The 26,974-nt window shown below is 29.1% G+C and overlaps 1 protein-coding gene across 1 annotated transcript; it reads right to left on the reverse strand.

Moving 5' to 3' along the window:
- Nucleotides 1–4,281: 4,281 nt before the first annotated feature.
- Nucleotides 4,282–26,974, reverse strand: LOC106679136 (serine/threonine-protein phosphatase 2A 56 kDa regulatory subunit epsilon isoform). The gene is made up of 9 exons (XM_067045352.1): nt 26,696–26,974; nt 23,008–23,204; nt 21,024–21,125; nt 18,393–18,545; nt 17,039–17,289; nt 16,748–16,961; nt 16,553–16,672; nt 12,562–12,791; nt 4,282–4,505 (listed from the first exon to the last, which is right to left on the reverse strand). Exons 1-9 carry the CDS (start codon nt 26,826–26,828, stop codon nt 4,412–4,414), a joined length of 1,494 nt encoding a protein of 497 aa, XP_066901453.1. The 5' UTR covers nt 26,829–26,974; the 3' UTR covers nt 4,282–4,411.

A 26,974-nucleotide genomic window follows, 5' to 3' on the forward strand; every position in this document is an offset into this window, starting at 1 on the left:
TATATTGATATACATTACTTGATATAGAAAACATTTTTTTTTTCCACTTTGATATTAAGAACTATTTCCTATTAAAATAAAAAGGCCCCATTTTTCTCCTGAAAATTAGTAAAATTACAACTTAATTTTTACATTGATATAAGTGAAAAATATAAAAAATAAAGATGAGATACAGACCTTAAAAGGTTACAAAAAAAATTATTAAATCTTCAAAACCACATATATGAATACCAGTTATAGCAAAAATAAAAAATTAAAGGATGAGAACAAAAATCAAATTTTGTTCCTTACACCAAATCAGAGACTATGACAGGAACCATGAAGAATTAATAATGGCCGAGAACACAACAGTTATCTAAAATTCTTGTATACCTTTTTTCATAACTTCACTATTAAACAACTACAGTATATTTTCTTCTCAACTCTTAGTAAACAAAAATATTACTTTTTTTTAATGTATGTCAATAATAAAAGGTGCAGTGGATAATGTTTTTAAATAATATATACAACAAACAGAATTTCAAAATAATAATTTAAAACTGACAAAAATGTTAAAACTACACATAGGGACCATTTTTTTTTTTTTTTTTTTTTAGAATTTAGAGACCAATAGTAAATTTAAATTACTATTACCATCAAAATGTCAATTTAAGAATAAACCTAAAATTTAAATTATGAAAACCAGCTACTAACATACTAAGTACATAAGTGAACTCAAAACAGTATACAAGAAACTATTTAAAAATAAATTAACATAAAACTGCAATAAAATATTTGTATATATTGAATAATACATAAATAAAATAGATAATTTGAATTTGAGGGCAGACGAGGAAAGAATAAAACATCAATACAGCTCTAAATATATTTAAATAGTAAATTTAATTTACCGAAAAACTGAGTTAGGTTTCTGTCATGCTCTCTACCTATACTTTAAAATTAATATCTAACAGTCAGAGGGGAAATAATGGACATAAAAGTCTGTATCATTTCAATTTTGTATAAAAACACTTACCAGCTTAACAGAAACATTGAATGTAAAATTCTAAAAAGCAAAAAGAGCACGAAGTATTCCTCGGACTAGATATAATAAATGTAAATGTACATATGTTGTTAATATATTTTACTTTAGAATATTACTTTGTACAGATGAACTAGTATTCATATATTTAACTAATAGAACTTAACTGCCATAAAGCAATACTGTTTACCGTAAATAAATGAATAAAATTAATAATATATTCGTCATAAATATTTCTTACAAGTAAACTTAATTTTAAAAAATAAATAAAAAAAAAAATGAGATGGTTTTGTCTCATAATTCACTTTTCAACATATTTATAAACAAACATAAATTATAACAAACATTACTGAAAGAAATTATTACCTTAAATCAATAATAAGTTATTGTTCAAGTATTTACACTTTTTTTATACTAGTTTTGTACAGAAATTATATTAAATCCCCAAGTAATAGTGTTACTGAGTTTTCCTTTTGTTATACCAGGAGATTCCTTTTTAACTATGATTAAGATGAATCAAAAAGTTTTCATCAAATGAATTATTCTTTTAACAACATATTTGGTCCATTTCACTCAAACATTTTTAACATTATCAATGGTTGGATTCTTTTTTCCTTATTTTTTTTTTTTGTCAATATTGAAAAATGGCTTCATCCACAAATACAATGTTTTTCACTATCAAAACATTTCAAAATATAAAGAAATTTCAATGTTCAGATTATAATTGACAAACATCCATAATTACTAATTTCAAAACATTGAAATTTAACAATAAGTAATATAGAGGAACGAGTAAAGTTAATATTACTAAAAAGCCATTCATAATTTTGTAAGAACAGTTCTGAAGCTTCATTTTATGATTGTTCTGTGTATTTTTTTTTGTTAACCACTTATTTATAACAAAGCACTTTTCTTTACATGAATGAATATAAAACAAATGGTAAAGCAAACAACTTCACTTTTTATAATCTTTAATTAACCAACTCATCATTCATTTATTTTACAAATGAAATAAGGCAGTCATTTATTCTTTACTTTTTTAAAAGTAAGATTAAAAAAAAAAAAAGAGACATTTTAACTGTCTTTAAATCAATAATACTAACTTCTGTACCATTCTTTCTTCCATTTCACTACATATTCAATATTAAAAATACACTTATAATAAAATTAGGTATATAATTTATATATAGGAGCCACTAGCCTTACCCCAACCAACAAATGAACTAATGCATGTATGCCTTTATTTTATTTACAAAATTAATTCTTTTGTTACAGAGGTAATAAAAAGAAATAAATAAATCACAATCAGATTGCAGAAATTTTGTTCTAGTAATTATTTACTGGTCTCTATATTTACACGAAAATATTCAATTATACATTTTATAAGCATATAATTTTACAGATGTATACTTATTCAACAAACTATACCTTAAAAAATTCAAGTAGTAAAAAAAAAAAAAAGAAAAGAAAAATAACTACAAACTAACACGTATTTTAGGAAATAATTTTCCAATAATTTACTATATACACAGTTAAGCTGTTTCCTTAAATGAAAGATAAACAAATAGGATTCAACATCTAAAACATGAACATTGTATGAATGGTAATTGAATGTTTAAGTTTCGAAGTAGCAGGAATTACTATTCTTACAAGGTCCAATTATAGCTGGTTGAAACAGTTAATTTTGATTAAATAATTGAATGCGAATTAGTTAAAAAGGCATCAGTCAATATCATATTTTTGTTTGTTGTTATGTGTATACATTCTCTCTCTCTCTCTCCACACAAAATAATATGTTTTAAAAGGACTTTGAAAGTGATATTTGAGACCACAATAAACAGGTGTAAATCTTGTGAAATTTGTTAAAATATTATGAGTTTTAGACTCATTCCATTTTAAGAAACTTCAAATTAAGGACATTTAACATCTTAACTCTGAAGTTAATCATTATCTTTTCAATGATGGAAAATTACAATCAAGTTAGTGTCATATTCCATTTCAACATGATATCCTGGCTAGACTAACCGATGATTAATTGTTTTGTAACCAGTTGCTGCAATCTGATAAATATTAAAAATATGAAAACATTTAAATATTTTTAACATTGCTCTTTCTACTATATTCCAATTTTTTTATCTGATTAATTAAAAATTGTACATTTAATAAAATTATTAAATGTATTTATTAATTTAATTTAATGAAAATATAAATTTTAAGTATAACTCATACAGTAGTCCTACCAAAAATCAATTTGTTTGTAACACAAAGAATGAAAAAAAGAATTAAAATTGGTCTTTGAGATGCCCTTTCAATATATTCACATTTAATTAGTAATAATGGAAGTAATGATTTTACATTTCTGAAAATTGAGAATTCAACAGAACAAGATTAAATCAAAGGATCAATATAAAGATTAATATTATAATTAAATAATAATAACCACAGTAATTCAAGTAGTTAAATTCTATTATCTGGTAACAAACCACACAGAATTCTGTTTTAAGGCATATGATAGCATACACACCTATCATAAAGTTATACTTTATGGAGGGAATAATTTTAAATATTATATACATAAAAACAAAACTAGTAACAACTTCAATTATTTTCTTATCCTTTTAAAATATTTTTTAAATTCAGCAGTTAAAAGAAGCTTTGAACAAATTTCTGGCCCTGATTTGTGAAATGAAAATATTTTTATTTTTAATACAATTTTTTCCCAATGTATTTGTAATAATGTGGATAATTGTATTAAATAGGTTAAACTCTGAGAAGAGCAAGAAGAAAAACAAAAGAATTTCTTATTATAGCTAACAATAATTTTTATTTGATTAAATCATAACACATACAAATTTATGCTATCATATTTACATTAACAGTATGGATGCAATAAGCTGGTTAATTTTGGATAGGATTCCATTCTAGTTTAATACAAATAAATTTTCTCGAAATGAAACTTAGCCCAATTAAAATTTATACTATAAGGTTTGTATTGATCGTTAATTATTAGGGCTCAGCACACAGAGAACAGTAAAGATATTGTACCAGCTCAAGTAAGTACATAAGAACAAACCTATTGGTCCTCCCTGCCCTACTTACTCCTCTTACACTGGAGCACTTCAGGACATTAAATTCTTAAGAAACTAAAAACCAGGTGTCACTTGTTTACTGGAACATATTTCCGTTTTTAAATTAACACGAAATGATAATAAATGCTATTATTTTATTAACAACAATATTTTTAATTATAAAAATGTAATACTATTTTATTACCGAAAATAATGATTTCAAATTTAGAATATTTAATGGTAGATGGCACAAATCCATCGCTAAGCTGATCATAAAGATTGACAGCCAATTAATTAAGAAAGGTCACCAGCTATGTATTTATCATTTTTTAAACATTTCACGTTTTTTGCATGTATTTTCTAACTCCATCAGTTTTTTCCAAAGTTCATCTCTTTCTTTTTCACGCTTCTTTTCCCTTAAAAAAAAAAATAATATATACATATATATGAATAAATATAAAATCATATATAAGCATGTAAATTTATATAAACACAAGACATATGTTCATGCAAGCTTACTATGTATTAAATTCATTAATTTGTTTTAGTAAGTAAATTCACCTTTACCCATACTAAGGATCAAGGATAGGCTCAACATGTTGTTAGTAATATAACATAAATTAAAAAATTTGTCTATATTACTTTTTACAATATCTTTTTTTCCCTACTATTTTACCTTTTTCGTAAAATTCAAGAGCCTTTACTAAGTTGTGGGATTGCCTAAAAATTTGATGGACGTTAATACTGATTAGGCTCACTGATAAGAATTCCTATGTTGATGGTTAGGCTATCTTTATCCTATTGTTAATAAGTAAAGACTTAAGTGTTACAGCACAAACCTATTGTGGGAGGGTAACATTATTAGTTATAATGGTATGATCCAATGCAATTAGAGTAATCTATTTTTTAACATTACATCTGAGTGATATTTAAAAGATGGTTATTTACTATTAATTGATTGATTTTTCCAACCATGGCTTGACAAATGACCTTCATTACATCATTGTGCCTTTAAAGGTATTCTTTATCAACCAATGCTTGGTGGTAATAATAGTGATAATAATGATATTTAGGTAATAATGATTTGAACTCTAAAACCATAGCATTAAAAACATTTTGAAATTTATTTATCCTATATAACGAAACAAAATTGGCAAAATGATCAACTGATAATGTAAAAATATTTACAATGAATTTCAGAATCTATTGCTGTTTTAGGACAGCTAACCTGATATTCTCATTGGAAGTTAATAATAGAAAGCTGGAAATGGCTTCAACATGTTTATTAGACCTCAGCTAATAGTATTTTTAATTTGCCAGGTTCGAAAGTTGTAGGCCCGTGACTACTAAATTTTTGGACTTTCTATTTTCTAGCATATTTTTATTTGATTAAAAATTTGAACAGCGATTAAAAGCTATAAGTTCGCCAATTTTCAAGTTTATACCTCAACTATTATAGATTGGTTATACTTTGTAAAGATGAGTGAGGGTGAAAATTTGACTGTCTTAATATGAGAATGAGTCACACCAGTAGTTGTGTAGTAATATAGAGATTCTAAATGTAAGGTACTTGCTAATAACAGCAAATTTTATGCTCTAAAACTTTTAGCAGAAAGTTTAGTAATTTAGAACTACCATTTTCATGGTCCAAATGCTTTCAAGTTACTATATTGAATTCTTTGGTAAAGTAGGTTAAAACTTTTTTGCACCATCAATTTTGACTGTATTCCTGCACCAAATTTATAATGTTAGACACTTATTTGATAGATGATTAATTATTATTTAATCATAAATTAAAGGTTTCAGTACAGTGTACAAGGATAAAAAATCTCAGATATCCACATCCTAAGAATCTTCATCAGGTTCTCCATTAAATGGGGATGGAGCTAAATGTGGCAAGCATTTAGCTACCCCTCAACATGCTAATCCATAGAAAGCAAAAAAAGACTTATTGTCTGAAATAAAAAAACCTAAAAATAATTACAAAGCCACAGAGAAATATTTAGCAAAAGCACCTGAACTTAGTCATCTTGGCTCTACTGCTGAAAGATCAATTACTAGCGACACATAAGGCATATAACATATAGGCACTGTATTACAACATATTTTTTTTTTCTAATTCATTTTTTTAAAATATTTTCTAAATTATTTAGCAATTCATAAAAGAAATGGTCTGATAGTTATTATAGGTCAGAAACTGAAAAAAGTCCTCCCCTACTCTGACCTGGGGTCAAATGAACATATTAAAACCATTTCCAGTTTTCCAATACTAGCTTCCACCAAGAATTCTAATTCAACTGCCCTAAAACAACATTAGATTCTGAAATTCACTGTAAATATTTGTACATTATCAAATGATAATTGTGCCAATTGTTTATTATAATTGTTAATATGCTTTTACCCAATGATTTTAGACAAAATAAAAAAAAGTGTAAGCAGACATCACTGCCTCTTTTTCAAAACAACCCTCAGACAAGAGTGGCCCTTGGTTCTAGCCCAGGGCCACAATATGTGCTCAGGGTAGTATATAGTATTTTAAATTCTATTTGTGTGTGCTTCATTGCCGTCAAATCATCGGTGGCCGCGGCAAGGCTCGCTGCCAGGCCACCGATATCTCTCAACATCTGTGTGTTCCAGAGTTACAAGTACTAAAAGACAAAAAAAATCTTCCTTTTAACAAAACGAAGAAGGTAGCCCTAGTTCTTTTTAAAATTCTTGAATTATTATCTGACATCAAATGACCACACTAAAACCATTTCCAGCTTTTCTAACACTAACAAACGGAAAGAGTGGAGGGAGGCCCAAAAGATTTAGCTTAGATGGTCTATTTAGGAAAATGAATAATTATTAATTTGGTTAAACAAAGATTTCAGATGAGTATAAAAAAAACAAACACATAAATTGGACTTGTTATTCATAAGAAAAGGAACAAGAATAGATTCTCCTTAAAAAACAGTAGAGCAAAGTTGATTGACTTTGTCCCTCGGAAAATGTGTCGTTTCTGCTGGAAAATTTATGATTACAGTGTAATGTCTAAGGAAAAAGTTTTAAAATAATTATGATGATAGTGTCAATACTTTTGATGTCATAAGAACTTAAAGGTAGAAATTCTGGTAAGTTTCTCAAAAGAGGTCACAGTACCTTTCTATACAAAGGATGAAATATCCTTTATAGTACAAATTTAAAGCAACAAGCTGCATTATTTCCTATAACAGGGTACACAACATTTTATCACAGTTTAGACTTCAGAAAGTTTTAATGTATTAACCTTAAAACTGAAGGGATAGCTGTACATACCAGAGAAATACTATTTATTAATATTATACTATCATCACTATTAAACAGGGTGTCTACCAAAACCTTTTTAAGGAATTATCCAACTTCCAAGTCTCCAAAATCATTTTTAGAAAAATAGTAGGTCATCGAAATGCTTTTGCGGAGCAGATTGCAACTCAGATTAGGCCATGATCTGAAGGAATACATCTCAACCAAAGGCTTAAGAGGACCCTCAAAACTGAGGCAGAAAACAAAAGGGCAAGATACAAGGGTAGTTTAAAAAGTTCTCGGAATCACCGCTAGATGCCAGTGCTAGAGCAACGGGGTTGCCGCACAATAATCAGACATTCTTTGTGTGTGAACACGTGGCATGAGTGGTAGTGATGACTCTTTGTTATTATTTTATGTGTAGTGATTTGAGACAATGGAAAAAACTAAGAATCGAGTAGTGATTAAACACTTTGTAAAGAAAGATATAAAAGCAAAGAAAATTCATTCCGACTTCCAGAACACACTGGGGGACTCAGTTTCTTCATATTCAACTGTTGCCAAGTGGACCAGTGAGTTTAAATTTAGTCGGAAAGGCTTAGATGATGATTCGCGTAGTGGACGGCCAAAGAGTCCAATGACTCCAGAATTGATCACAAAAGGGCATATAAAAATCATGGAGGATCGTCGACTGAAAGTGCGTGAGATTGCTGAAGCTGTAGGGATGTCATCTGAACTGGGTATATCACATTTTAACCAAAGAATTGGGAATGAAAAAATTATCCGCAAGATGGGTGCCATGGCTCTTAACATTGAACCATAAACACACATTGGAAATGTCTGAACATAATCTAGACCATTTTCAGCACAACCAACAAGATTTTTGTGCCGGTTTCTGACTACAGATGAAACTTGGGTCCACTACTATACCCCAGAGACAAAACAGCAGTCATAGCAGTGGAAACGTGCTGGACCACTACCACCAAACAAAGCAAAGGCAGTACGTTCAACTGGAAAGGTCATGGCCACCATTTTCTGGGATCCAAAAGGCATTCTGCTGATAGATTATCTTCCTACTGGCCAAACAATTACAGGGCAATACTACACAAACCTCCTAGACCAACTACAGGAAAAGATACGCGAAAAAAGGCCTGGTTTGGCAAGGAAAAAAGTAAACTTTCATCAGGACAACGCCCACCCGCACACATGTGCTATTGCCACGGCAAAACTTCATGAACTGAGGTATGAACTGTTGCCTTATTCACCTGATTTGGCACCATCAGACTTTCATCTCTTCCCCAAACTGAAAATTTTCCAAGGAGGATGGAGATATCCTACAACAGAAGAACTGACAGCCGAATTAGAGAGGTATTTTGCAGGCCTGGAGGAATCTCATTTTTGAGATAGGATCAAGGTATTGGAACATCACTGGACCAAATGCATTATTGACAGAACAGAGTTGAATCCCGTAATCTTGAGAGATTTTGCAAAGGTAATCACTGGGAAGAAATGGAAAGAGAAATTTAAGAGGTAGCTCAAAATGTAACTGGCACTCAGGAATAACAGAAAATTTAAAAAATAATTTTCAAACAAATGCTATAAGATAGTGAATAAAAGAAGGAAAAGTGATCCATCTTGGCAAGAAAGATGGAGAATCTTAGCACTAAACTCTAAAACTATTACCTCCTGAGGTATGCATCCCCTACATAGAACCAAAACCTAACGCAATGACTGAAATAGAAACCAACCACCATACAGAGGCTGGCTCTGCTGAGGGTTACAAGTACTAAAAGAATGATGTCTTATGAAGAGCTCAAGTGCTAGCTGGAGCAACGCTGCTGGATCTCGTGCTCAAGTAGGATGCTTTAACATATGAAGTGAAGAGACAGGGGCTGGAAGCACTACCAGAAGGACTCTAGGAAAGGATCATTGAAACGCCTAACTTATGGAAGGCCTCCATAGAAGAGAGTAATGAATAGTGGGTGGTGAGTGAGGGCACTACTCTGAGGAAATTCCAGTCAAGATTGAAGGCTAGATGGATCCTTCTGAACAACCGGGTATCACAGATCCAAACAGGACATGGTGAGTTCTAGGGAAAGCTCTAGAACTTCAAAAAGAATATGTGTCCTGCCTGCAGTCCCTGAAACCAGCAGAACATGTAGTGGTTGATTGCACTGTTAAGGAAGGATACCATGTCAGGTTGTTGAGAAAGAGTGAGATCTTCACCCTCACAGAGTCTGACTTCACCCATTTAATGGAAGAGAACTATCCTTTCAGCAGGGAGTACAGGAGGTGGAGGGAGCTTGTGGGCCTCATTTATTTCATGTTAGGAAAAGCTCAACCACCCGACTTTAAGGAGGAAGCTGACATAGTACTGAAACCAAAAAGATTGGGCCAGTCTGGCATACTCAATGAAGCAGATGGATGTTTATGGAATAGGATGGCTCAACCAACTGGACGAATACAGCCCTTTCAGTAAGGCTGATAAAAGTTATACTTGTAATGTTCCCATAAATAATATCTCATCTCCCCAAATATTATATAGTAAGAGAGATGACATAAATTATTGATGATGCATAAGTAAAACCAAAATTTTAAATTTTTCTTGGGGACAATCAAAGAACTTTAACCCAGCATACTAAAATGAAGAACTAATTGAATCAATCAGCATTAATAATTATTTGGGTGTTGTTTTTTGTAGGAATGGTTTGTTTTGGAAAGCAGTAAAACAGGTGAACTCCAAAATTCAACCATAGGAATCGTTATTGATACATGTTCAAAAGACAAAATGAACACATGGGAGGCAAGAAAAAGATTAAAATAGCTATCTCTACACCTTTGTTGTATTGTACCCAGGTGTGGAGCCTTCTAAGCTAAACATAAGTTTTTATACAGAATCTTTTTCTCTTCATAGAACCACTCCAGCTTTTTTAATTCATCTGCAACAGGTTCTCCCCTTCAGTAATAAAATACAACTGGTGTTCTCAATTAGAAAGGATCCTTGATATGATTGAAGAGGGAATTTGATTTTAGAAAAATATCTGATGAGGTTAAAACCCAATATCTCAAGAGTTATAAAAAAAGTTACAGGAAAATGATAAGAGATTTGTGTAGTGTTCAAATTTCAGTGAACATGTAAGTCTATCATGATCATAACCAGGTCTCTCGGTATCTGTCACCTCTGGCAAATTTTGAAGATACGAGATATGTGATACAGACGAAACTGTCTGACAAATACTTGATAAAGATGTCAGTAAATAATACTATCATAAAGATTAATCCTCGACAACTATGTAAAATGTCCAACAAAAAAAAAAAATGAAACACTTGATCATGTAATGTTTAAATGTCCCATATATAATAATTTGAGGATAAGAATGGAAAATGTTAAAAGCATTGATATATTTAAACCATCAACCATAGGTGATATGAGGAAATTATATTATTTCATTTCTGGAGGGTTAAGTTATAAAACTTCGAAGAATAACTTGATTAACAAAGTCTCCTTTTACAATACAACATAATCATTTGCATGAAATGACTTAAACTTTATATTTGGTTAACTTGATATAGTTTTATCCATTGAATATTAATGCCCAATATATAATAATTTGAGGATAAGAATTTTTTAAGGGATAAAAAATGTTAATAGCATTGATATATTGAATCCTTGACTACTTTTATTGTTGTTGATAATTTTAGTTTTAATGTCGCATTCTATAATGTTATTGCTGATTTGTACTCAATTTATATTATTATTATTTTCTGCAATTTAAATTTCATAAAAAAAGAAAAATAATGCTTCAAGTGAAAAATTTAATGTAGTTATATTTGGAGATAAGATCTATTAATGTAGGGTTATTCCCTAGAAGCAAAGATTATATAAAAAATAAGTGTCAATAATTGGCAACAGTGACATGCCCAAGCCGAGCACATAATCCTGCTATGCCAGAAATGGCTAGGAAGGGGAAATATAAAATATAGATGTAGAGGAAGCTAGCAGAGGAAGATGAATATCCCTAAGGTCGATAAACCCACCAAAAACAAAAAATATATATACATATATACATTCATGTATATCAAATTTCTGAAATGTGGCAAAGAAATAAGCCAATGAACGGCAACGAAATAATTTAGTTCACAATTAAAGAACTAAGATCTATGAGGTGCATGTTAATCATAGTTCATTATGAAAAATCAATTAATATACTGTACTGCAATATACTTCACATGTAAACTTATTGAGACAAATAATCATTCTGATTCATGATTACAAATGGTTAAGTTAGTAAGATTCTCTGACTTCGGAAGCTGTTTCATTGAATTTCATGTTTCAAATTGTAAAAAAAAAAATTGATTTTATCACATTACCCTAATACAGTTGATATGAACGCAACAGTATGAATTTAATTTTGAGAAACCAAAAAAATTGGACAATCAAAAATGAGTTAAAATTGAAAAATTTTGGAAGCCATTTACATAAGTAAAATACTGATAAATTTTAAACAACCATTATGCTAATATTACCTATAGGATAACAAAAAATTATAATAACCACATACGAAAATAACAATAAAGAAAAATCTCATAACCTAAAAATTGGAATAAATATTAAATAGAACTAATGTGGATAGTTGTATTTTGAAATATATATAATGTATAATGGTAAATAAAGGAAATAGACTATACTAAACAATAAGATAAAAAAGGAACACAGAATAAATAGGATTATTTCTAAATACTTTAGATTTAACAAAGATATGCAAATAAAAACTTACCTTTAACTTTACTAACTACTATTAAGTTTTTTATCAACTAATAACACGCAATGGTATAACATTTGACCATTAGAATATCCTTGAATATTTTTTTTCAGATAATTTTAGAAAAAGACCAAATGGGACATAAAATCAAGATATGGGTAGCCTACAAATGCACTGTGGAAACTATAATTCATAGTAACATGAAGCTGGGAGGCCTGACCTATGTCTCCACAAGAAGTAAATAGTAAATATCAGCAAAAATTCCATATTTCATGAAAACATTTTCAAATTTTTCTTTATTGTACCTCAACATTGAGTATATTGGTATAAAAAAATGTTAATTAATTTTAAAAAAGTGGTGAATTAAGACTGGCTTTCACATGATATAATTCTTATTCATTTTTAGAATAAAAAAAAATTATCATATTTTTAAATAGTGACTTACTTCTGTCTGTCAGCCTTATAAGAAGAGGTTAATTCATCAAACAGTTTGCTATTCATTTCCATGAAAGTTTTAAGGACATTATAAACCAGTGCAATAATGGTTTGGTTCCAATGTTCTTTACTAATTCTGTATAATGCAGGGAACATGATAGGCATGATAACATGGTTGTTTTCCTCCATTAAGGACATAATATATTCGTTGTTCCAGAAATAAAGAGCCCTCTCAGCAACCTAAAACACAAAAATATACGTATAATTATGTTTAGGAAATTTAGTATAATGGCCAGCATTAATTATTATAATAATAACAAGTTTTATGAACTTTTTAGGTGTAAAAAAAGTAAACAGTATAATTATCATATTCTATTTGTGAACCAGAAACATCCAATAATCAGACAAGCTTTTTTTTTATTATAATTTTTTTTTTTTTTGTAACAGAAATATATGGAAAAAAAAAGTTAATCGAATTTCTAGCCAACTACAATTGAAATAAAAACAAGCAGTCTAGAAAAGTTATTTGAAGAAATTTCTTGACTTTTCTTAATTTTCCCTAACAATTTTCAAATCTATAATATTTTATATGTCACTACTTATACATTAAATAATACTGATTATATATTATTCACTACTATTTTTCCTTATTAAATGCACTAATCAAATTTTTATACTTTAGTGAACTTAATATTGTTATAATGATTCTATGATAGCTCTGACATGGTCATATAAAGCCACTAATCAATCACCATTTTTGAAACAAAATGGTGGATAATCATGTTATCATCTAGGAATCATCCTGGGGTGACCTGTGATTTAAGTGCCAAATATAAAAAAAAAAAAAAAATCAGTCCTCTAGTCTTATAAAAAAGTTGAGAACAGGTGAATGACAGAGTTGAAATTTCTTGATCAATCACAATTGTGTTCATTTAGGTTTTTAGAAATAATAAACTCAACTAGTAATGAACTACAGTGCCAGTGAAAAACAAAAAGTAGTATGTTATAGCACTTTAAAAAATGAAAAATTTGGGTTTTGTATAATTGAAATGAATCAATAACCTTTTATAAAAATGTTTTTTTAAAAACTGTATAAAATGATTATATTTGGACATCTAATTGAACTTGCCGCATGGCTTAAATTGTGACTTTATGCGCCGATCGTCAATAAAAATTTCATTAAACCATTATTATAACATCATGGAAATTATGAATATGAAAAACATTTTTTAAAATCCTGTTCTCAAACAAAAAAAAATGCAAGATCAATTTTTCAAAGTTATACTTCTTCCCGAGGAGTTGTTCAACAACCCTATTATCACAAATTATATGAAGGATTAGAATTAATATGTCAAACATGCGTTTGAAAACTGGGATTGTTCCTTTAAGCATGAAGGATGGGGAAGCAGTTAATTTACACTTTTTGATTTAATAAAAAATCATGAGTTAACAAATATTCACTAACAAGGATAATTTGATCTAAATATATGGCACTTTATCTCAGTTTTTGAAAAGAATAGTATAGTTTTTGTAGATGATATTTATGGTTAATGACTATGCTACTTTAGTGAATTATTACATTATGCTACTCATCCATGATGCCAACTTTAATTTGGTATACTACAACCATTTCTCTAGGATACTAACATGTATTGAGCTCCACAATATCATAAATGTCTTTGTGTGACTTAGCAACGTCTGTAGTAAACCTGATCCCGGGGAGGACAAGGTACAGAAAAGAGATTGACACCTGTCAATGCAAGAGGACCTTTTCTAGTAATATAATAGATAAACGATGTTTAAGGGTCAATAGCTACTAGTCCAGGTATTTGCAGGAAAGATAACAGGATATCAATTAGGGTACATTTCCACCCCTTCTTGCACACTGGAGGACTGGTACTTGTTGGGGTACAGCTTGAATTAGCCAATGAGGAGGCTGGGATCGTGAGGCAAAACCCCCTAAAGACCAAGTGGGAGAGAGGAGGACTTGGCATTGGGAAGGCAACAGAAGAAGGTACTTTGTTCTAGACAGAGAGGAAAAACACTACCAAGAGGACCTTCAGGAGGACTTTGACCAGAGGAAGCCTTCTGAAGAGAACAGAGGAAAGATGGATTTCTCAGATCTAGAACCCTAATGCCATGTGGATGTCAACAACACCCCACGGCATTCACCATCCAATCAGCTAATCATTCACATATATCAGGCAATCATTTATAATGTAATATTTTATGGCAAACTATTTCTTTGGATCATTTATTTAATCATTTCATTGTAATAATTTTATCAAATCATTTACTAAATGTAAATAAATACTATGTTCCTCTATGTAGTATATTATAGTTTAAAGGACTCAAATAATTCAAATTAATATAAATATATTTATCACTGTATTTATAATCAGTAATTATCCTGGCATTCCCAATCACAACAATGTATATACATGGCAATATATCAATTTAGGAATTCTAGGCAAAAAGAAACACAAAAAAAAACCTGATTCGCAACTTTAACAAATAATTAGCTACTTAGTAAAAGGTTCAAGACTGCCAGAAATTTTTGAGGTATTAAATCAAACCTCACTTATATTTCATGATAGAAATATACACTATTAATCATTGACCATGAAAGAAGATAATATGATCACTAATGAACCAAATTAAAATAATAAGGAATGCCTGTTGAACAGATTCGATACTTAGGACTCCATCTTGACAAGAGACTTACTTGGAATCCATACACAAGACTGAAACGATAAGAAACTGCTCGTAGATTCCGATTGCTACAACACTTACTTGACAAACGCTCTAAACTTCCCATTCACTAAAAAATATTAGTATACACTACAATAATCAGACCAATTTGGACATATGGAATTGAGCTCTGGGGCTCCACCAAACCATCAAATTCTTCCCGCATCCAATCGTTACAATCCAAAATCCTACGTAAAATCCTTGATGCTCCTTATTACGTCACAAATAAACTCATTCATAAAGGCCTTAACATCCCATTCGTTGCAGATTTGACCCAAAACAGATATGTGTCTTTTTATTCTAAACTCCTTAACCATCCTAACCCATTAATTCTTAATCTTTCATCCTTAACAATCCCTGATAATCCTCCGAGGCGTCTGAAAAGAAGATGGCCACGGGACCTTCTAATTTAAATTAATGTTTGAAGTACCACCAATGGGTGGTTCCTTCCCAAGATTTTCAAGTGTATATGAAACATACTACATATTTACCTATTGTATTATTTTGTACAGTTGTGAATTACATTAAATAAATAATTAAAAAAAAAAAAATAAAAAAAAAAATAAGGAACCTATATGTACTTGGCTGTTTTTTTTTTTAGGCTTGTTATCAAGATTCTGTAACAATTTTATATTGCGTGCTATAATAATTTTCTGACCGTAGTAGCTATTCCTTGACATTTCCCGATTGCTAGACACTAAACATAATGATGTATTGTTTCAATTGAAATAGAATAATGAACCCACTTGATACAAACAATTAATTTAAATGTAATTTCAATGTAGAAATTTAATGAAACTTCAAATGTATATTTAATCTGATTATAAAATCCATAAAAGATACAGCACACCAAATTAATAAATACTTGAGAAGTAATACAATTTAATTATGGTTTATTTGCTTATTTTCAAAAGTCCTTCAGAAGAAAATTATTGAGTTCCAGGAGCTGTTTCCAACAGAGAAGTTTCACCATAGAACAATATTAAAACAACAGTAATGTAAATAAAGCACTTGATAATACTTGGTCATTAATGAAGAAAAATTACCTGCTAATGTAGAGTCAACGAAAATACAATGTGATTGTTAATTGAAGTTATTATCATCAAAATTTAATTAAAAACTAAACCAGGAAGACCATCATAATGCAATTATTTAAAAAATATCAAAATATTGTACAATAAAATATTCAGTAAAGAAACAATTGACGATTCAGTTAAAAAGGTACAACCGAGAATAAACAAAATTTATACCTGAAAATGTGGGCTGGACACACACTTGGCTATTTGTCTAAATAGCACCTCCTGCACTTTCACGAACTGAGACGGCTCAATAACATCCAGAATTTCTTCTATCTCTCCCAAGAACATAACCTAGAAATTTTAATCTTGTAGTAAAAATAATAATTCAAAGTAAAAACTTATAAATAATCGCAAACAAATATGTACCTCTTTCTGACTACATGTTTTGGGCCAGTATTTCAATAAACCTCGAACTACTGGTTCAGTAAGGGTTGCATCTTTTTCAAGAAACTGAACAACACAATAAGCCAGTTGGGCATGGTAAAGTGACAAACATTTCACTTTATGAAGAGGTATCAAGACTTTTACCAGAAACTGTTTATGTTCAGCCTTAAGTGGTAGAGCAAAACCATTAATAATACTGAAATAATTTTAAAAATGAATTAACAAACATATATCTTCATTAATAACAGCAGATAGTAAATATATTTTTATTACCTCCCTAAAATTTCAAGTAATTCACCTACTCCATTAAAATGTTCAGTTTCATAAACAAACCTGAAATAAAAATGTGTACCATATATTTTATTTAAAATAAAAAAGTATAAATTAATATATACGTTTGGGAAACTCAATGGATGTATAAGGTCATTAAGGAAATTATAGAGATCATGGTTGGGAGTACTATTTATGAAAAACGTTAAGGTTGATTGCATTACAGCATGTTTTAGTACTGACAGCATTCCCAACCATCATCCAAGATTTAAAAAATATAGTATCCAAATAATCTCACTAATAATGAAGGTTATGGTTTCAAATCTTGATGACGACAAACACGAGTTGAAGCGTCAGAGAAATAAATAAATAACAAATCTTTTTAATATTAAGGTATCATTAATACCTTAACTGAGAAAAGGAATGTTTTAACTAATAACTAGAGCCCAGATATTGATTTAAATAAAAACTTAGTTCACCTGAGAAAAAAAAATTTTTCTCATTTAATGTTAAGATAATTAAATATTTTCTAATCCCCTTCCTTAAAAAAAATAATCAATGTAGAATAGAAGAATATAAAGAATATTTAATTCCCCAATGAGACCATGTTATAACTGAACTTAGGTATATAGATGAAAACATAAGTTGGTAATAAAAAGAATGTGTCAGTCCTTTAAAGTTGGGTTCTTTTAATTGCTACTAATCAATCTCAAACAAATTTACCTCTTTTCCTCCTATAGAGTATCAGGAATGTTAGGAATGTTGTGATACTTTATGTAAAGTATTGCTATCTACTATTATTGAATGGAAGGTATTGATATTCTGATGACATAGGATGAAAAGTATAAATATTCCTTTCAATACATTTTTTACTTTACGATGACATAAAACAGTAAGCCATAGGTCAAGGAATTGGGGTAGAGCAGTAGTAATGGACAAAATATGGAATATGATATTCCAGATGTTATTAAGAAACAGTATAAACACCACTGATATTGTGTGTGTGTGTGTATATATATATATATATATATATATATATATCACCAAAATTCAAAATTGACTCTGTACTGCTGCTTATTTTGTTTTACCTTTGTTTCAAGATCTAGTTCTTTACCAGCTGTTTTAAGTAGCTGTATTTAGTTTTACAGTTTCCTCATCTTCCCTAAACTGTACCAAATCATCAGCACACGCACAAGCATGAATACTTTAGCAACCAGAGTTAAACCCTTTTCAGTACGCACCACCTTTCTAACAACACATTCTAGTGCTAAATTAAACAGGGCAGGTGAAAAAGAATTGCCTCGTTTTAAACCTCAAACAAAGTTTAAACTTCTCAGATTAGTTGAACAGTAATTACCAATTCAAAGTTAGTAAATTTATTAGGAATGTGCATCCTAACTAACTTCTTTGATATTTCCTGCTCAATAAAAATATTATACAGCTTCTGCTGGTTAATAGTCAAATGCCTTTTTTGAAGCTGAAGAAATACACTACTGCAAGTTAATTTTTTCTGCAATATTTGTCATAACACATTATATATTTTTTTCAACCTCATAAACCACTGAGTTCTCGCAACAATTGTTAATATTTCTCACAAGTCAATAAATACTCAATAATTAAAGAACAATTTATATTAGCAAATAAGTAGTATACCAAACCAAGAATACCGCTGATATGCTTTCTAACTATAAGCAACAACTATAAAAGAAAAAACTTTCTATATTTCTACCTCCATTGTGCCTGATGATTAATAACAAGAGGATAAATCATAATGGAAAAATATTAAAATTGTGGAAATCCTATAACTACCAATAACTAATTTAAATGTATAATTAAAAATCATTTTAATAACAAGGACTGCAAAAATAATAGCAATCAGGCATACCATAATGAACAGCTTCAGAGCCAAATAGGTAGTGCACATCAAATCAACAATCCCCATTAAACCATAAATTCAACAAGTTGAGTTAACAGCAATGAGTTAATAGCAATAATTCTTCTTCAATTAGGAAGGGAAGAGGGTTAAAAGTTATTTTGTGGTGGGGCCATAGCTTAAATCTCAACATTATCAGTCTGACTAAATTTTATTAAATCTAGAATGCCAATGTTCTTAGTAAGCCTTACTAATTATGAGTAATGTTTTACTCCCACAGGAATTCCTAAGAATAAAATTAGTTTCAAAGAATTGTAATCATTTTTATATTACAAGTGCCAATTACGAATATAATGAACAGAATTATGATAAAAATTCATAGTTTAAATTTATGAATTCGGCTAAATATATTTTCCTGTATGAAAAACAAAAATAAATTTGATAATCACCACTGCAACCAACTTAATTATTTTTATATTCTTTTAGAACATGTAATAACACTTTAATATACATTATGTAACAAGAGAAAAAGTAAAAACCTCTGAGGATTACTTTTTCAGTAAATATTACTTTCTTAAATACACTGTAAATACTAAAAGTTAGGCAAAATTACTCTTTCCCCACAAAAAATGGTTATAATTAAAGATCCTTTCACTAGTCCTAATGATAAATCTCACAAGGCGCAAACAGAGCCCTCATAGCTCCATGTGAGATATGTCACATCAACCATCTAATAGTTTGAATCTTTCAGTAATGATATGGTGGATCGATAGCATATATCAAATGTTTAAGTAATAGAAAAATAGCAAAGGAACAGAGTAGTCCACTGAGTAAGGCACCATGGTCCAATCTCAGAGGCTAGGGTTCAAGTCTGTCTGTGGCAGATAATTCATTCTGCAATAGCAGCTGTGAATCGACTCTGGAGTCGGAAGACCCTCCTGAAGCACAAACAGCCTCTATTGAGACTACTTAAATCGTGGAATACCTGGCAATGAGCATAATCCTGATCATGCAACTTTCTTATTTAATTGTTGGTCAAGACATAGCACTTCCTTACAAAGTACTAAATCCATTTGGTAAGTTTTCAGTTATTCCTAAATTAAGTTTATCCAAGATTTGCGTTTAGTTTTTCTATTAAGTCAAGCAACAAAATCATACAACTTTTTTCAACCTTTGTTACATGTTTCTGATGATTCAGATACAATTCTAATAAAACTCAGAACTCCCACCAGCAATCAATAAAAAATTATGCATTTAACACTGCATTATTGGAAACAAAGTGTTTAAAATAAAGTCAGTGTCGACATTTACACATAATAATCATTTCAAAGGTAAGCGGCATATAATACAGAGGATTAGTCTTGAGTTTTCTTTTACTGGCTGATTTTTCCATTTAGAAAAATAAAAATTAAAAACACTGTACTTAAAATACTTAATTTATAACAGATCAAGTTTGAAATAAAACTGAAAGAATTGTTACTAAAAGGAGGGAATGCTTTAACTAAGCCATTACTTTCAAAGACATTTTTGGGTAATTTTAACTGTAAATGCACTAGTTCAGTCTTGGAGCAATTGGGGTCCCAAGATGGTCAGATTGTCCAGAGAGAGCTAGCAGAAGTCAGATTAGAGATGTTCTATTATACCTAATACTTTTATTCAAAGTACTACTAAGAAAGGATGCTTAAAACTATTTGTTAGCTTGTAAAATATTTTTTAAGGATATCCTCATTTTAAATGGAAAACTATGAGAAAATCAGTAAAACTAATGTTATGTCTAAGCCACAAACTAATATTGTCATTTAAATAAAAGTTGTAGGTAATGTTAATCTCAGTTGAAATCATAGCCCATAAAACAATAAATCCATGAAGTCCATTTAAAAATTAAGGTTGGATAAAAGAAAACTACACTATGACTATTTTTATAGAAATTAATTAATTAGGTGAAAATTTGCGACAAAAATGAAATAATTCGAACAGAACAGAGATGAAATTTAAGGCTGTCATAAGTGACGGTCACTGTACCTTTATCATGACTAAGAGACAGAGTACGTTCAAAAAATGAACACCTATGAATATACATCAATTGTTAAAACATAGTTACAATAGAATAAATACCGTTAAATGTGGCCATGATGCTTCTAAAGTTGGGTCATCTTCTTCAGGATCAAAGTCAGGGTTTTCACTAGGAGGTAAGGTCCGGAAAAGATTAGCAGAAATCTAGAAGAAAAATGAGAAAATAATTAATAAATTACTTCTTAAAAAACAAAATAATATAAATTCCTAATAATAACAAATACATTGGTTAAGAGTGTTAGCTTAGGTGTCTGGTACAAGAGCCTGATGCTAATCTTGCACTTCCAGATGACGGAATTACTGAACTTAGTATAGGTCAGGAGCAGTGGTTCTTAAACGGAATCACAGTCCGCTGCCCATAGGTGGACCACAAGAGCCTTAGTGGGGGGCTGCGGGAAGTGTTCGGCAATACATATTTCATAAAGAATAATTATTAAAACTGCTTTATGTAAGAATAAGATAAGTCTTATATGTTTTAGTGTTAGTTGAAAGGTTTTTACTAGTAAATACAATATTAAGGTGCCTCAGAATACATTGTTAGGCAACTTAATGATCAAATATTTTCCAAGGAGGACTCCCCTTTACCTCAAGTCAAGAGTGGGGGGGAGCCACAGATGGTTCAAATTCTGGCTTGGTGGGGCATGTGAATGGTTCAATTTCTGTCACAGATTTATCTATGAGTTGGGAAATACTGGTCTTGAGCTATTAATTTTTAATGTACCTGAACAACTCTTCTATAAAGTTGTATCTTGGAACTTGGTAAATTGAATACTCTGGAATCCAAGACCACACCACAATAATAAGAAATTTTCTGAACATAGTAAGACCACACCATAATAAGAACTTGTTTGAACATAGTATCACATGGTGTGAATATAGTGCCCAACACCACTGGCAAACAAAAAATTATTTTCAAAACTTCCTATACTTTTTTTGTTTTAAGATACGCGTCCTTGAACTTTTATAATAAATTATATATCTCTTATATTTGTTTCCAAATGATTGCGAACCTTAAAACAAGCATTTTAAAGAACAGAAAAATGTTCTTTAGTACATATCTTATTGTTAACTATTCTATATTAAACAATTTTTTTGTTAATAACATATTTTGAATTGGTTATCAATATTGAAGCATTATAATCTTAAAATGGAAGCTTTATTTTTATAATAAAAAAGTGGAACATTGTCATATAAGCGGAATCAGAACCAGAGAGAGGAGACGGATCCATGTCATTATCAGGTTACAATCAATAGATGGCAACACTAAATAGTATATGTAGTTTGCAGGTGTTATCAACAGATAACAGCATTGTTTTGAACCCATAACGCTCTTACGAATCCGGTTTCTCTGACTTCATCACTAGCAAAGCATTTAAAATATTTCATAAACAGTAGCTAAAGTGAAAGAGATAAATTTGCACAAGTCTGCTATTAAATAAAGTTCATGTTTACTCCCAAGAGTGCCATACCGTGGGCAGCAATGAAAAATCTCTCCATAACCTCTGCTACACTTAATATTTGATGGGCATTGATGACCATTGAGTTTAACGCCCTAAAGCCCTAACGATCAACAAAAACTTAATTTTTTGTTTATTATAATGTTTAAATACCAGGAAGTAGATAACTTGAATAACTTGTCCTTTAGTTCACTAGAGACTTATATATTAAAAAAATTAAAATAAATCCAGTCTACAACAGTCATATTACCAGATTTAAGATCATAATAAAAAAATAATTAAATTTTATCAATAAATATAAAACAAACAAATAAATTTTCATTTCAGTGGAGGAAAATTACTCAGCAAGTGGAAGGATTAGTCTATAAATTAATATTAAGCTGTAAATAAAACAATGTGTAAAATATGAATTCATTTAATTGTAAACAGTAGTTGTATATCATGATCGTGGAAATAGATAAATTGCTTATTGTATTAAAAATTTGTTCAGAAGATTACATAACATGATGTAATGATGTTTTTTATTCTATTCTTAAATGATATTTAACAATAAGAAAACTGTAACTAACCATTTTTAATATTTCAGGGTATACTGGTTCTGTGAGTACACCTCTTCCAGTAGAAACATACTCAACTAATTCATTTAAAGTAGCTCTTTTTGTTTCTTTCCCCTTGATGTCAGCCATAGGATCCATAAAATCGAAAGCAATACAACATTGCCTGAGCTTTCGAATGAACAATTCTTCTTGTTCAGAAGATGATACATCTGAAAAAATTTTACACAAATTAATAAAAATTAATAATTTCAATAGATTATTTGTAAGTAAGCACAAGGGAGGAGAAGTAAGTATATCTTTTATTTCCTTGGTTTAGAAACAGAGAATCTCCTATTTGTCATAAAAGCCTAATCATCAAAAACTATTATGTGATTTTTAACTAACTGTTTCAAATTTCTTGATATATTAATTAATAAAAGTTCAGCACTGGATAAAATGAGAGGAATGGTATTATCATCATCACTGTAAAAAAAATCAAGTAAAGAAAAACAGATCTTCTAGAAGCAAACAATATTTCACTTCATTTTAATAACTGTTTTTACCAAAATATTTTGATTGACATAACTATATTGGCAGTGTAAAGGGAGTTAAATCCAAAATTACAGTATTGAGAAAAATTAGGGCTTTTGCAAAGCCAGTGTATTAAGTTTATTAGGAGCCTAAAACTGTTGAACATGAGGTCTACGGCAGTGTAAGCAGCTTAAAAACTGACTTTGCTAAAATCAAAAATTTTCGATCATATTTTTCTCAAAATTATGTTTTTGGATTTAACACCCTTTGTACAAACATAGATATTATATTCCAGAAAATAACATACCAAAATAGAATATTCTTGATTAAGGTGAGAAATAACTGAGGGTAAATTATGAACTTAAATTTTAAAGAAGTAATTAGAGCCGTTCATTTATAAGTAACATCAATACTTATTTATTTTCAAAATCATCAAATCCAGAAATTTAATTAATAAATACTTATCAGCATGTTCAATGATTAAATATAATCCAAACATAGGCTGAGAATAATTTAGTCCCCCAAAGAAAAGAAATTGAGGTAAAAACTGAACTTGATTTCATTCAAAGCACAATATATGCTCCAATATGGAAGCAACAACTACAAATATTTTAAGCACTACTCAGAGATTTTCTAAACTAAAATGCACATAAAATAAACATGGTCAAACAAGCCTGAATTCAAACATAACAAAAAAAATTTAGCAAACAGTTACAAACTGAAAATTCTGAAATTTAATTATTAATACAATAAAATCAAAATTAAATAGAATGGAAATGAAAATTAGAAGAAAAAAAAATAAGATAAGCTACATAAGACCTAATGACCTTCTTCCAGTGCTATGGGACTACAACAAATTGAAAATACATAACCCCAAAAAAACACTAATAATCTTCTATTATTGTTTTGTTTTCTAATTTCAAGACTTCTTTTTACATGGCTATAAATCATAAACTCATGAGAAAATTAAATTAAATACAAATGAAACCTAATAAAATTTGGCTAGTTGTAAGATCTAAAATTTAAAGATTAGTAGACAGATAAAAAGTAAAACAAATGTGACTGCATTATAAAAGTTAAATTTATACATACACTTTATGAGCAATAAATATAGTATTTCACAGCAATGCAATGAAAAACAATAATAGAGAGGGAAAGAGATATAAACTTCAGTGATTTCAAAAAACTGCAAATACAATGTTAGTATATTAAATGAAAACTTATTTAACAACAGGATGAGCAAATAATAAAGAAAACTATCATGAACACATGAACACTGTCTAAAGTAATAAATAACAAATCACAACAAAAAGAAATTAATTAAGAACTAACACATAAATGTTAAAATATTATAATAAGAAAAGGAAAGTCATAATTGTATTTTAAAAAAGAAGTCATTAGAGAAACAGATAATTTAATAACATAGATTCTTCTCAAATTCATGAATTTACCTTAACAATGCAACAGAACCACAATCAAATATTGAAATTAGATGATCAGACATGTAAAAATTGAAAATCCTAAGTTTTTAATACTTTGAAAATTAGTAAGAAAAATTATTAATAGTAATTTATACACTAAAGTACCATCCATTAAAACAAGAGGTAACTTGAACCAACAAATATCAAAGGCAAAAAGTTCTATACTTAAACAATCAAACATACAAGGCACAAAATACAGTTTTTTCATTAACGAAAATATTTATAAGCTATTAAACTAATCACTACAATATCTATTAGAATGTAATATCTGTATGTTATTATTGTACAACAAAAATTTGTGGCAACATCAAGGGTCATTTACTTTGTAATTGCCATACATTGTATAATTAAATGAACTAACATTGACAATTAATTAAATAAGTCAGATTGAAATATATATGCATAATGTTATCTGAAATAGAAAACATAGCTTTAAAAAATAACAAAAAAAAAACAAAACATGCATGTATCATGCATAATTCATATAATGATTCACTGAAAAAATGTAGAAATCATCATTCTAACAAAACTTCAACTTGTCAACAAAAAACAATCAATAATTAGAAAAATACTAAACATAAAAATTACAAATTGATACTTGAAATATAAGATACAAGTATAACTAGGATATACTATTTAAATATTCAAACAAGAATGGATATAATAATGTAAAGGAACAAAAACTAATTTTCATTAATATTTATAACCTTTAATAAAGGTTATTAACAATAACTGGTCAGATTTCATAATTAAGGAAACAGTGAATATTATTATTATGGTCATTCTAATGAATATATTAAAAATGTTAATTCAAATCAAAACATATTTTGCTATTGTGAATACAAAAAAAAAAAAAAAAAAAAAAAAAAAAAAAAAAAAAAAAAAGAAGCTCACCAGATAAATAACATAGCTTCAGGCACTTAATAAAAACATAATGTTTCTATAATTGATTATATACCTTACAAATATAAAAGTTTTATAGGATGATAGTTGTTTTCCAATACGAACTAGACAAGTATTACTTTACACATATTAATACTTCAATTCAAGAATAGTTCAGAAATTACTTTTTTTAACATTTTGAACATTATGAACTCACAATTTAGAATATTGGATAAGATAAACAAAAAAGTTTAAATAGACAAAAAAAAATGATCAATTAAACATAAACAATTATAGGAAAATAACCTGGCCAATCAAAAGTAACCTCTGAGTTATGTTATTTTGTTCTATTATCCATATAAGGAGGGAGGTTACACCCAATACTTGATGAGACTAAAGAACATAGAATGAAAAATAATCATACCATAAATAAGCGATGCTGTGACACACAGATAATCATAAAATTAATAACATGTTAGGATGTAGAAATATATGAACAAAACAATTATTATCTAGATAAAAATAAAATATGTATATGTATTTAACAGAAAAAACTACAACAAATGTTTTCTGATCCAAGGTAATAATAACTCTAAAGTAGGAATGATCTACATTATCATTACCAGGGCATATATACACACGTGAAAATTTTAGCTACTCTATAAAAACATAACAAATAAAAACTAAGAAGTAAATGATTAAAAAATTAATGCAGTATATAGAAATAACTATGACATCCAATAAATCCTTTTTTAATAGTTGTAAAACATAGTAAACCATAACTAAGATTTAAAGAAATAATAGTAATCAATAATAATACTGCATACCTGATAACAATGGAAGAGATTGCAATTCAACATCTGCATTATTTCTATATCTAGATGAACCTTGGGACTTCTTCTTTTTCTTCAATGAACGTTTCGCAAAAGGATCAATTCGGTCTACAAAAGTTGCCGACATTGTATATTATTTTGATAAAACTTTCAACAATGGACAAGCACTATCATTTCATTTAATAATTAGTCCAAATTCAAAGTAAACACCAAATTAGAAGGATAACAAAGTTTATCAAATTCAATTAATAAACTTATTATTTTCATAGTTTG

This window comes from Halyomorpha halys, unplaced genomic scaffold (genome assembly GCF_000696795.3).
Source record: "Halyomorpha halys isolate HHAL.00 unplaced genomic scaffold, Hhal_1.1 Scaffold179.1, whole genome shotgun sequence".
Lineage (NCBI taxonomy): Eukaryota > Metazoa > Arthropoda > Insecta > Hemiptera > Pentatomidae > Halyomorpha > Halyomorpha halys.

Bases quoted from the DNA above. Each gene is read 5' to 3' on its own strand.
- LOC106679136 (XM_067045352.1), bottom strand. From the start codon at position 26,828: ATGTCGGCAACTTTTGTAGACCGAATTGATCCTTTTGCGAAACGTTCA. The intron at 18,546-21,023 runs GTATTTATTCTA...CAAATATTGCAG, and splicing joins CATCATGGCCACATTTAACG to AAAAAATTAACTTGCAGTAG. The intron at 16,673-16,747 runs GTACATATTTGT...TAAAATTTCTAG, and splicing joins AAACATGTAGTCAGAAAGAG to GTTATGTTCTTGGGAGAGAT.